The sequence below is a fragment of the Amblyomma mixtum genome, chromosome 4 (assembly GCF_055824585.1).
Source record: "Amblyomma mixtum isolate Tamu chromosome 4, ASM5582458v1, whole genome shotgun sequence".
In the NCBI taxonomy this organism is placed as follows: Eukaryota; Metazoa; Arthropoda; class Arachnida; order Ixodida; family Ixodidae; genus Amblyomma; species Amblyomma mixtum.
This window is the reverse complement of record NC_143015.1, coordinates 28737995-28751113: the sequence shown is the minus strand read 5'-3', so window position 1 is coordinate 28751113 and position 13119 is coordinate 28737995. Positions and strand designations below refer to the sequence as shown.

The following is a 13119-nucleotide window of genomic DNA, read 5'->3' as shown; positions in this document are numbered from 1 at the left end:
AGCGCCAGCTCTGTAGACCTGTCCCTTCTAAAACCATATTGCGAAGTAGTTATAATATTATGCTTGCTGCAGAAGCGCGATATTCTATCTAGGATGATTTTCTCTAGACCTTTCGAGAAGGCAGGAAGAATTGACGCCGGTCTGTAGTTAGATACATCATTTTTATCACCTTTCTTATATAAGGCTATCACACGGGCGACTTGCATTTTTGTTGGAAAAACAGCGGTAGAAATGCAGAGATTAAAAATGTGCGCTAGAATGGGGCTGATTATACGTATCACATACTTCACGGGTCTTATTTGTATACCATCGGCATCAACACTATGAGAATTATTTAAACTCAAAAAGAGAGAGCACACTTCATTTGCATCTGTTGGTTCAAAAAATATTGTGCTAGAGTTTTTCTGCCCTGAAGTTTTGTATGATGTTGTCGGGTTTTTAGTAAAATCTCTGTTAACAAAGTAGTCATTAAAGATATTTACCATTTCTTCTCCTTTTAATATCTGTCCTTCATAAAAAATTTCTTCAACTATCTGTTTTTTCTCGCTCCGACCCATCAGTGCATTTAAGTTATTCCATATTAAGTCAGTCCGCTTTACGTTGGAACCGAACATCTTCTGATAGTATAGTTCTCTTGCTTTTCTTAGCTGCTTAGTCAAGTCATTACGAAACTTTTTGAACGTAGCGAGATGAGATGCTGTACGAGTTCGCATAAATGTTTTAAACAGGCGTTCTTTCTTTTCAATCTTCTTCAATAGGTACTTTGTCACCCACGGTTTTCGACATCTCTTATTACCCGTGTGGCGTTTGAATACGAAGTGACGTTGGTATACCGAAAGAAACAAACTCAAAAAGGCGTCATAAGCTACGTTCGCATTTGTCTCCTGAAGGATGTTGTCCCAGCAAACTGTTTCCAACTCATGATAAAAAGCTTCTAAGAGGGTAGGTGTAACAGGCTGAAAAAGATTAGACACTTTATGGTGGAAGTTTCCCCGAGTACTAAATTTTATGCTACAAAACACAGGCAGGTGATCACTAATAGGGTAAGTGAGAACACCGGAACTGACCAGGTTAGCATCATAATTTGTTATTACTAAATCTAGAATTGTTTGCGTGGACGACGTTAGACGTGTGGGAGAAACAATATGGTTTATACAACCATTAGATAGCAATACATTTTCAAAATCTGTTTTCTTCGTACAATTGCTACTCATATCAACATTAAAATCACCGGCAAGTATCACATTGTATCTGCTTTGGTTAACAAATGACAATAGATTATCTAAAAAAACAAAAAATTCAAGGAGAGAGCCATCCGGAGGGCGATAACAAGTTGCAATTACAACGTCTTTGATTTGCAGACAAATAATCTCAAAATTATCTGTGACACAAGAAAATTCTGAAAGCAAGGCAGGTTGTAAGAGAGAGCTTACTAGCGCAGACACACCACCACCGCGACGAGTGGTTCTATTAACAGAAAAAGTTGTCATATTAGGAAGATCAAAAGTGTCAGAACTGCTTGTTTGCCATGTTTCTGTTATCAGAACATCAAAACAATTCTCAAGCTTTTTTAACAAGGATTCTAGTTCAGCAACCTTGTTGAATACAGACTGTGCATTTAAGTGAAAGCAACGAAGATAACCATGTGTCTGGCCACCAAGCTCTCTTAAGAGTTCTTCTAAGGTAACATGCCCTAGGTGCGCCATTTCAAGATAAGGATCACGGGTTTCCGTCTACACGAAAAGGCATTTAGCTACCAAGTGTGGAGAGGTCACTTACGCTCTTGATAACCTTAGCGCCATCGCCACTCTTTCTACGCACCAAAATTTTCCCATTGACATGCCACACATATGCAAAGCCAGACTGTTTAGCCCACTCTTTTGTGGCTTGCAACAACACTCTCGAATAGTTGGTCATGTTTTCTGTGATGTACACTGAGTCGCCTTTTTCCTTAAGAACCACCCTTTTCTGCAGCCAAGCGTCTCGAAGATCCTGCCTTACAAAACGGGCAATCACACCTTTTGTCTTCCCTGGTTTCGCCGACATCCTATGAAGCGCGAGGGTGTCCGCCTCAGTGAGATGATTCATGCCAATCTTGTCCGCCACTTCGTTGACTTTTGACAAGAGGTCCTCTCCTTCCGCCTCAGGAATGCCATGAATCTCAATGTTCAAGCGCCTGCTGCGCCATTCTAAGTCATGGACACTGAGTTGTAACTGAGTTATATCTTTTGAGCCAGCGTCTCTCTCGAGCTTGCCAATTCTGCCTTTAATTTCTTTGATTTCCTTATCCTGCGTATCAAGACGCTCTTTAATAGTGGCAAACTCTTCATGCAGCATCTGGATTGAGCTCTCTACTGCATCTAGCTTTTCGGTAAGAGGGAGAAGGGAAGTCAGTTTCCTGTTCATTTCTACAATAAGGACTTTCAGGTCGGCATCCGTATTCGAGTCACCGTTTGAGGCGTCACCCTTGCCTCCAGTCGAACGTTTACACGCTTCACACTTCCAAGCCTTCTTAGTCGACCCTCGTTTTGAAGCAAATGTTGTTTCACTCATGCCTGAACATATCGCGCCATGAAAACAAAATTCACACTCACTGCATGTAATGGCATTATCGTCATTCTTTAACTTTTCGCGACATTTGCAACACCGAGTCATGGTGACCAATATCGACTAGCAAGTTGGCAGCAGCGGCAGATAGCCAAGCAACATGCACGAACTTAATATAAAAAGGTTTGACCAACCTGTAAAACACAGCGAAGAACGGATTATTCGACGTCCGCCCCTCTCCGCCGCTGCTGCCAAAGTGCCTGGCGAAGTACGCCCCCCGTTGCAAAAGATTCCGCAGCTTTCGTCACAGCCGTCGGCTCCCGTTGATTGGCTCCGTCTTGCTGATATGGAAACGATGCTTGAAAATGGTGTTGCAGTTCAATCTTGCCAAGGAAAACAGGCCACGGTGAGATTCTTGTCCGATGCACCGCGGAAACACTGCAGCATCTGCGACTGTAAAACACAGCGAAGAACGGATTATTCGACGTCCGCCCCTCTCCGCCGCTGCTGCCAAAGTGCCTGGCGAAGTACGCCCCCCGTTGCAAAAGATTCCGCAGCTTTCGTCACAGCCGTCGGCTCCCGTTGATTGGCTCCGTCTTGCTGATATGGAAACGATGCTTGAAAATGGTGTTGCAGTTCAATCTTGCCAAGGAAAACAGGCCACGGTGAGATTCTTGTCCGATGCACCGCGGAAACACTGCAGCATCTGCGACTGTAAAACACAGCGAAGAACGGATTATTCGACGTCCGCCCCTCTCCGCCGCTGCTGCCAAAGTCGGATGCAAATACATCAAGTTTAGTTAGAAGTTCGGTAAGGATCTTCGCTACTTCCTTAATGCTCCCTGGAGGCTTATCCCCGAGAGCCCTGAAATCTTGTAGGGCATCCTTTGCACTGTCCATTTTCGCGCTGAGGAGCTCGGCGAAAGCACCCGACAAAGTTAGTCCTGAAACATTTGAAGACAATATCTTGATATGCTGTGTGCGTGTCCGGTGCTGCTGCCAGAATGTGAAGGTACGTGTTTCGCACGGCTGCAGGTAAGCGATAGTCCAGGTGGCGCTCACTGTGGGTGCCAGACACGCCCACCTCGGTTATCCTCTGACGATGACACGGGGCAGTAGGTCGATGAAATGCTGAAAAATTGAAGACAATATCTTGATATGCTGTGTGCGTGTCCGCTGCTGCTGCCAGAATCGCAAACTAGGGCTCCCTTCGCCATCCCAGAGTGATACTCGGTCTCCCAAGTCCGCTTCTGCTAAACAAACCAGTGCGCACAAACTTTTGTTACAATACCGAGCCAGTACAAACCTTCGGCCTCGCATGTAATCCTGCGGGCGCGTCACTTACTTATGCCATTCCCCCCTCCCTCCCACTCTCGTCCCTCCTCCTGTCACATTTCTCTTTAAGCCCTCTCCCTTGCGCAGCCCCGTTGCGGTGGTCACTATCCAACTACTGATAACTACTGATTAACACACGTACGGATGTGTACCGGTATTCTTTCTTCCCTGATGTAATTGAAATGTGGAACGAATTGCCAAGTGATGTTGTGGAGAGTATGAACGTGCAACAATTTGAGCTAGGTGTTGATATATTTTTGAGAAATGGTGCACAAATTTTGAACTCTGACTCATGATTGCTCATTTATGTATTTGTTTTTGTTCCCTCCCTGTAACGACCCTCATTTGAGGGTTAACAGTATGACCAACTAATAATAATAACTTAAGGAGACAGTTATAGGGCTTTGCATTCGCCTTATTCTCTCTCCCTTCCAGCACCCCTCCCCCCCCCCCACCCCCGACTGCGACCTACCAACCAACGAACCTGAAAAAGGTGTTCCAACCTTCTCGATTGTTCGACGGCGCACGCGCGGACATGTTTCCTTTGGCGCCGCGCCGGCGAGCGAAGTGGTAACACACACTTAGGTTGGGCGCTATCCGGGGTTCTACCTTCCACTGTTGTACAATTTTCTACGGCGCGCTGGCGATATGGCTTCCCCGCCGCGCCGGCGTTCAGAATGTGGGACAAATTTTGTGACACGTGCACTGGGCATGTAATGCAAAAGCAAGATAACCGGTGGCCGTTAAGGGTAGCGTAGTAGATTCCAAGACAAGGCAAGCGTTAAAGGGGGCGGCAGAAAATGGAGCAGGCGGATGAGATTAGGAAGCTGGCGTGACAAGATGGCCGCAGCTGCCGCAAGAGACACTTTTGGTTTCTTTATTCAACAAGTCACTACAGACCGCGAAACTACCTATAGACTGGAAAATAGCCAATGTTACACCAGTTCACCCTTACAAAAATGCTTCTTGAGACAGTGTTGAAGTTCTCATGAGCAGACTCAACACGCCATGTTGAATTTTTGTTGTGACCAGGATGGGCTAGTGTTGGTGAATTGTTCAGGCCGAGTTGAAACTCATTGGAAAAGTGGTCACTGTGCTAGAGTTGAGCATTCTCAATGAAATTTCTGCTTTGCGTTCATGTTGAATTCATGTTGGAATTACGGGAGTGAATCAACACGCCATTCTGAATCTTGGCTGGGGTAAAAAAGCAAAAAATCCTGGGAATGCATTCGTATTGCACCAGATGGACCGACTACCAATGCAATTTTCGGCGGTATATTCATATTGCTGCGATTTCTCGTTAACGTGAAGCCATCAGCCCCTGTGACGTAACGCTCCACACATACGCACAAACACGTATGTATATAAATATATATATACATACACATCCATACATATACATACACATCCTACACATCCATCAGATAAAGAGCATGGGACAGTACTGCACACAAGGCTATAGAAAGAACTGACAGAGTTCATCTTGATCTTTAGTGCAACCTCGGCTTCGCCCTTATATAGTCCTACTCAGGGGTGTCCGGACCTGCGCAGGTTATGGCCTGCCGATCAGCAAAGTTATGTCAGTTATTACTCTTAATATTTATTTATTTTATGTGTAGTAGAAGTAATGAAGTTCATATGCAACGGTCTATTATTTGACGACCTTGATTTATTCGCAAACAACTTAATGAAATCATTAATTAAGCGCCCTTTTTTATGAGAGCACATACGAATCCTCCAAAGTAGGTATGCCTGAATGAGCATAGTGCACTTTTTCTATGCAAGAAAATGACTTTGAGCGGTTTATGAGAGTTTTAGCGGGTGCTGCATGCGTTCTTAATATGTGTAATGTGATCAGGTTCTGTTTACACGATGGATGTCGAAATGATTTCATTTAGTTAGGCTTAGAAACGGCTGCCTTGAGATGATTCAACTTAAATCCAACAGAAATTGCTCAACAGTAAATCTCTTGACTACGCTCAACAAAAATTCCGTGTAGCAGGTGTTGGGTAGGCTCAACATACATTGAGTTCATGTTGGTTTCCAGTTGATTCAACAGGAGCTCAACAAGGCGTCAACTGAAGCTCAAAAGTCATTTTTGTAAGGGCAGAAAAAGGGTGATCGCAGCCAGGTTTCCAATTACCGCCCCATATCTTTGACATCTGTTTGTTGCAAAACCCTGGAGACATAATCTATTCTGGACTTGTAAAACACCTTCAAGACAACAGTTTTTTCACATCACCGCAGCATGGCTTTCGATCAGGGCTCTCATGTGCAACGCAGCTAACTGAGTTCATTCATGACATTGTATCCGGGCTAAACGACTGTTTTCAGATAGAGGCTATTTTTCTAGATTTTAAGAAGGCCTTTGACGTTGTGCCGCACCACCTTCTTCTAAAAAAAATGTCATGCCTTGGTCTCCCTGACTATCTGTTCGGTTGGCTAAAAGATTATTAAGGACACGCCAGCAGCAGGTGGTAATCAATGGTGCATAATCCTCGCCTGTGGATGTTTATCTGGCGTGCCACAGGGTTCGGTGCTCGGACCATTACTGTTCCTCATATTCATCAATGACATACCTGTCGGCCTCAGATCCACTGTCAGACTGTATGCTGACGATTGCGTTTTGTATTCCCCTGTCACGTGCCTTGATGATATTTGTGTATTACAGGCTGACCTTGACAGAGTTTCCGAGTGGTGCTTGAAGTGGGGCATGGAATTGAATGTATCTAAGTGTTTCCATGTGCAATTTACAAACAAAAAAAATTCTTGGACCGTACCTTTTAAACCATGACACTATCCAAACTACTGATAAGGTTAAATATCTTAGTGTTATACTCACAGCATCCCTCGACTGGACAGCCCACGTTGACATGATAACTTGCCAAAGCTTCTCGTCTTTTGTATTTTTCCAACGGAATTTCGAAAGCTCTCCCCAGGTACTAAAAGAAAGACTATAATTAACAAATGTCAGGCCAGTATTAGAATATGCATGTGTAGCATGGGACCCTTTCACAGGTACACTCATTGACATGTTAGAAAGGGTGCAGAAACGCACTGCAAGGTTTGTGACTGGAAATTTTAATTTTCATATAAAGAGCTCCGAACTTCGCGACAGTATTGGTTGGAAGACTTTAGCAACCCGAAGAAAAATCTGCAGGCTGAAGTTGTTGCACAGTATTTACAATGATTGTACCGGTATTAATAAAAACACTTATCTAAAGCAGCCATATTACATTTCGGAGAGACTCGATAACACGAAAAAGAATAATAGCTATCAATGCCGCAATAATGTATTAAAGGTATTCGTTTTTCCCTAACACAATCCTGGACTGGAATAAGCTTCCGAATGATGTGGTATGTGCACCTGATTTCGAAAGTGCTGTTGAAGCGATAATCTGATGTATTTTTTTCCAGGTCTCGTGCGTTTACCAGCGCTGTGCCATCACTCATACTACTTGTAAACTCATTTAGTCTTCTTTTAATATGTTGTGTTATCCTTGCTGACATGTTTTCCAATATCTTCTTTGCATGTGTTATTGTATATAGTAATATCCCCCCTACAATAATGCCTCATGGGCGCTGTAGGTATTTTCAATAAATAAATAATTATAATGATGTGGGAGAGGACTTTGGCTCGCAGAGCCAGTAGTAAGACAAATGATAATGAGAGTTCTGCTGATGCCGACTGGTAGTAGTGATGCGTGATTAAAGAAGCACTGTTTTGTTTGTTAATCTTTTGCGATTTCCTTTAGTTTCCTTGTTCATTTTGATAGTCCCAGCTCATAGAATTGAGCTTGCAAGCGAAACAGCTGGTAGGGTGTCATTTCTAACATCGATCCCGGTCACTGCAATAATAAAGATGCAACGAAAGGAAATGCTAATCGGATACAACTCAAGAACGAAGCAGATGTCGCCCTCAAAGGGCATCCTCCGGCCAACTGCCTCATGCGATTTTCATGACGCCGCGCTTAATCTGAATAAGCCTTGGTTACTTCCATTTCATCTGCCACCCCCTGCGATTTAACGCTAGGAGGTCCAAGGGGACCGAACAAGGGGGCGAGGGGAACAATCGATCTAGCGAGACAACCGGCTGATGCCATTGGATGGAGGGACTAATTTCAATGTCATTAGACGCTTCCTTCTTGAGTTGTATCCGACTATAAAAGGGGCTTGCAATGCATAACCTGGACAAGCCTCTGCATGTTTTACAAAGCTACACGGGTTTGACACCACGGGAGTGAAGTGCTCGCCTGCTACGAAACGGTTCATTTAGACAGCCAGTCGGCAAATCTGAAAAACCCGTGAAACTCAGCCCTAATCAAGCACAAAACCTAGTCTATGCTGAGTAAATCATGTGGCTGGCAATAATAGCCACCTGTTGAAGAATGCTCCTGTCCTGCAACATGTACCACAACAACAGGCTACTTTCATAAAAAAACGTTGGCTGTAATCTTTTCTTAATTACTTGCACTAGTCTTCTTCCCCCGCCCATTTATCTGGACACTAGATGTTTCCTGATCACACTGTCATATATGCATTTGAAGGGAAACTCAGTATAATGTTTTTGTCGCGACAACAAAACAGACACAAACGCGCGTACTGCTTTTCCACCGCAAATGCGCCTGATGTGATAAACATCAATCTACCGCTGCTGTGGCTCAGTGGTTATGGCGCTTGGCTGCTCTCCCGAAAGACGAGGGATCGATCCCAACCGCGGCCGTGGCATTTCGATGGACGCGAAATGCTAGAGGCCCACCGTATGCTGTGCGGTGTCAGTACACAGTGGTCGAAATTATCCGAAGCCATCCAAAACGGCATCTCTCATATTCAGAACAGCTTAGGAACTGTAAGCCGGATAAAATAAAAAAAATAAACATCACCCTGTCAGCGGTCCCCAGTGTCAGAAACTGCATACCAGCACTCCGGCCCCTATACCATAGAACATCTTCTGTTGCAGCTTTGCCTGACACTTCTGAAAACGGTTTCAAGTTCTTTCTTCTGCAGGACTCTAATAAACGCAGCACCTTATAAAAAAGTTCGGATTTTGGATGGTTTATTACGGTAGCCTCGTGACATGGGGTACAGATTGCAAAGAGTATAATATAATGGTATGCTCCTCGGGACTGGCATACTGCTTCCAGAGAAGGCTTTATGACGTTTTGAAATCTTTGTTGCCATGTAGGGCGGGCGTAGTGTAATGTATACCCCTGTCCTGTGGTAAGACATACATTGGGCAGACGGGGCGTTGTGTGAATACGCGCTTGATTGAACACCGTGATTCACTGGGGAAACCGCCCAGTTACAATATTGTTCTGCACTGTCAGAGTTGTAGTGGCTGTCTTTCAGACCTTAAAGACCCGCGCTTATTATACGGCAATCGAAATGAACTATCACGCGAAGTGGTTGAAACCTTCTATATTCGAGAAGAAGGGGACAACTGCGTGGCAAAACCTTCGATTAACCTTCACAAAAATGAGATTGCGTTCTTTCAGACGGTGTTTCCGACACGAGAATGAATGTTTGAGTGTGCTTCTAACAAGCGTCACCTGGTTGTGTTCCTTGAGGGGTGTGGGGCAAGTTCTAATCTTGAGCAGATATCTTTTTGTTTGTGCTATTCCGGATCTATAAAGGCAGTCCTTTCTGAATAAAAATTCAGTTGTTAGTAATAGCGCCGTGCTGTCCCGCCTTCCCTTCTGTCTGTCTTTCCCGCTGTGCCAGTATGGCTAGTACGACAAAAAGATCTGAGAGTGAGGATAGAAACCAGGACTTTCGGACAACCTGGGCAGGTGATGTAGGCTTAGGCTAAGAACAGTACCCTAATGAAGCGCTTTCTCCATAACATATGGCGTCACTCTCGGTGCAGTCGCAGTTCTATTATTATATCTCCTGCCTGAAGAGATTGGCCTCTCTGGCAACGAATGCATCTGAGCACTCGATCTCAAGCGGGAAGTTAAATATGGGCCTACCTACCTGCCCACCTGCCGTCTGTCTCTCTGTCTGTCTCAATCTGTAGCTATTGTCTCGACCGATAAGTGGTGAACTGCGCGGTCAATATTGAAAGGGACCAATATGGCATACAGTTGCAAATGCCCTCTCCGCCTGCGCCTCTATTGATTGCAGGCCACTTGGGCCTACCGGAGCGCATCGGAAAGATCCGGGATCTGTCCCTGTTTGACGCGGAGTTCTTTGGCGTGCCCCCGAAGCAGGCACATACGATGGACCCCCAGATGCGCCTCCTGCTAGAGACATCGCACGAAGCCATTGTAGACGCCGGCTATGATCCGGCAACCCTGCGGGGCCGCAGGGTGGGAGTTTTCATTGGTTCCTACAACTGTGAATCGGGGGAGGCTTTCAGCTTCAACGTGGACAAGATCGATGGATACAGCATGCTCGGAAGCTCGCAAGCCATGTTCGCCAATCGAATAGCTAGCTGCTTTGACTTCCATGGTATGAAAATATTTTATGTTCACAACATCTTCCATTCGATAACACTGTGTCGTGAAATGTCAATTTTTGATTGACCACTCCTAGTTCATTTTCTCAAATTTTTTACGGGTAACAAGTCTACGCAGGCATCAAGGAAAGCGGTTAGGCTTGATATGTGAGCACGACCTGTAAATTGTATACAGGCAGGTAATGACCTGCCTGACTTGCGCCACGTGATAATCTATTCGATGGTAGAGTTCTATGATTTTGTCTTGCTCTTTATGTCCTCATTTTTTCCTTTAACAAAAATTGTGGTAGTTGGTTTCTTTTTTAGGAATTCTTGAAAGAAATTTGCTAATGCACTGTGTTCGTTTGATTGCCCTTTCGACTGATCGAGGAACCTGCGCACAACTTCCAGCGGTCACCCATGGTTGTCAATTGAACAGCATATTTTCGCTTTTCTTTCCCTTTAATTCTGCGGTCATGCATATTATATTTTGTGTGTAAAGCTAATGCCAATTAAGTAGTTTGTCAAACTGTCACAGGTTTTTGTACAAACGCAGTGCCTTTACTGTACTCAAGGAAACCGCGGTTTCTTTACTTAATGCAGTGCTTCTGCCTCTCGTAGCCCTTATTATGGATATGAAATGGATGCTACGTCAAAAATTTACTAGACGGTTACTCACGTTGTTACGCGAGTTTCAGCGGCAGCCTCATTGATGAAAATGCAGGGAGCAGCCGAAGTATTTAGTATCAATGCGTAAGGGTGTGCGGTTAGGGGTGTAATGTGAAAGAGTAGAGGAGTAGGGGCAAGGGTATGGGGATGGCGTGTGACAAGTGTTCGACAATGTGTCACGCGTGGTCCCTCAGCTATGCACCTGGCCTGCGGGCGGAGAAACACACGCAGTTAGAAAAACGGAGAAGCCGGACAACGAGAGGGTAAAGAGAGAAAGGAGCGAGATGGAAAGGGAAGAAAAAACGCTGAGTGCATAAGACACCGACCGCTGCGAATACGACATGAATTTGGCTAATGTGCCATGCAGAGCCGCCGTTACAAAATTTTGAAATAAAATTATCGCTGCTTCAGCCAATCAGCAGGAGAGCACACAGGTAGGAGCGCCTTCTGCACTTTTCGGTCTCAGCGATAGCGTAAAGAGCTCGTTCTGCTGAAAGCCCGGCGTCGGCCGCCGTCCTGCGTCAACCGGAAATAATCCCTAACATTCCAAATGAAAAAACAAATCAGCCTGGCATTGAGGGTCGAACCTAGACCCTCTGCGCGTCATGGGGGCAAACAATGTGTAGGCCGCGAAGGGTTCCTACTTTTCAAAGAAGTATTTGTTACAGTGAAGCAATGGTTCATGCACTTGAACTACGTACAAACCACGAAGAAAACAATGGCATATCGACAAAATGCATAATACGACGCAAATAAACAACCAAGCACGAGAAAAGACGTGATACAGGGCACATCACTAGATCACAATACGAGACATCTAAGCAACGACGCACTAGAAAGAAGGCATTGAAAAGCACAGCCGTAGGACCAGTTGCCACACTGGTTCATACTCGGTCTGGGCATACAATTCCTTGAGATGAACAATTTCGGCACATCATGCGAGTTTTCCAGAGGCAGTGTAGTTCTTTCAGAAAGAATATGTTTAAAGGTTCACCAACAAATGGCAGTGTAGTGTTGTACCGCACAGAATGCGGAGCCTCTTTTTCATTGTCCTCTGCAAGATATCCCAAAAGTGTATTGCATCTTTGCAGTCTATGAAACAATACTCAATCCTGTGCTGGAGCATCAAAAACTATACATCAGAGAGCTAAGCAATGAAGACAAGAAAGGAGGGAAGACGATGGGCGTTGTCTTTCAACTGAAGGTTTATTCACGCGAAAAAGAATATATATGAAAACAGGAATACAGAAGAAAGAAACAAAGGCAAGCTCACAGAAGACGATCTAATATTGCAATTTCGCTCTCTTATAGAGCGATACAGGGAATGCTCACGCACGTGCCGCCGGACTTACAAATGCAAAGTGCCTCTACTATCTCCCTGACTCTTCGGTTTATATGACGGAAGATGGCTTCACTTTCTTGTCTTCTAGTTCAATTCAACTAGCCCAACTTTCCGTTGCTCTAAACATAAAAAAGACTGCATTTTACCTTGGACTCAAAAATGCCCTTTTTTTCTGTGTTTCAGCTGGCAAAGTCCCGCTATGCATCTTATAGGAAATTGTCTTCGTACACGGCGAGAGGGGAATTTTATGTACTCTTTCGCGTACTTCATGTCCGGGTTAACCAAAATACATAGAACGGTACATGGGTGGAAGGGAGAGCATCCAGATTAAATCTTTGTACACGTTTCTTCGACACTGAAAAAAGCAACTCAGGGGAGAAACGAACAAGCAGGAAACGAACAGCCAAATACACCTTATACATGAACTCCCAGAACTCGGTCAGTCAGAAACATTACAAGACATAATCAGGTTCGGTAAGACATCAACTAAATTAAGTTGCAAGAGTGCGCGCACTATTGGGTATGTAGTATCACGGAAAAACATGAAACGCGAGACTATGTGCCGGACATAAAGGTGGACTAAAACAAGGGCACCAGCACTTACCGGCTGGAAAATTTTATCGCACCTCAGAGATTGCGAAGACGAATCCCACACAAAACTGGCTAAAACCCTGTGACAACGCTGGAGTCTTGCGCAACGAGTCTTGCGCAACGAATAATTTGGAACACGTAATAAATTGTAGCGGCGAGAAACAGATTACGTGCTGTCGCCCTGCCAAAATTCGAGAGA

The 13119-nt window shown here is 44.7% G+C and overlaps 1 protein-coding gene across 1 annotated transcript in view; it reads left to right on the top strand.

Moving 5' to 3' along the window:
• Window positions 1–13119, top strand: part of LOC149346030 (fatty acid synthase-like) — a 179046-nt gene that overhangs the window by 14672 nt on the left and 151255 nt on the right. Inside the window, exon 2 of the mRNA XM_089541238.1 lies at window positions 10006–10332. Within this exon, the coding sequence (XP_089397364.1) occupies window positions 10006–10332 (327 nt within the window). The remainder of the gene's footprint in view (window positions 1–10005; window positions 10333–13119) is intronic.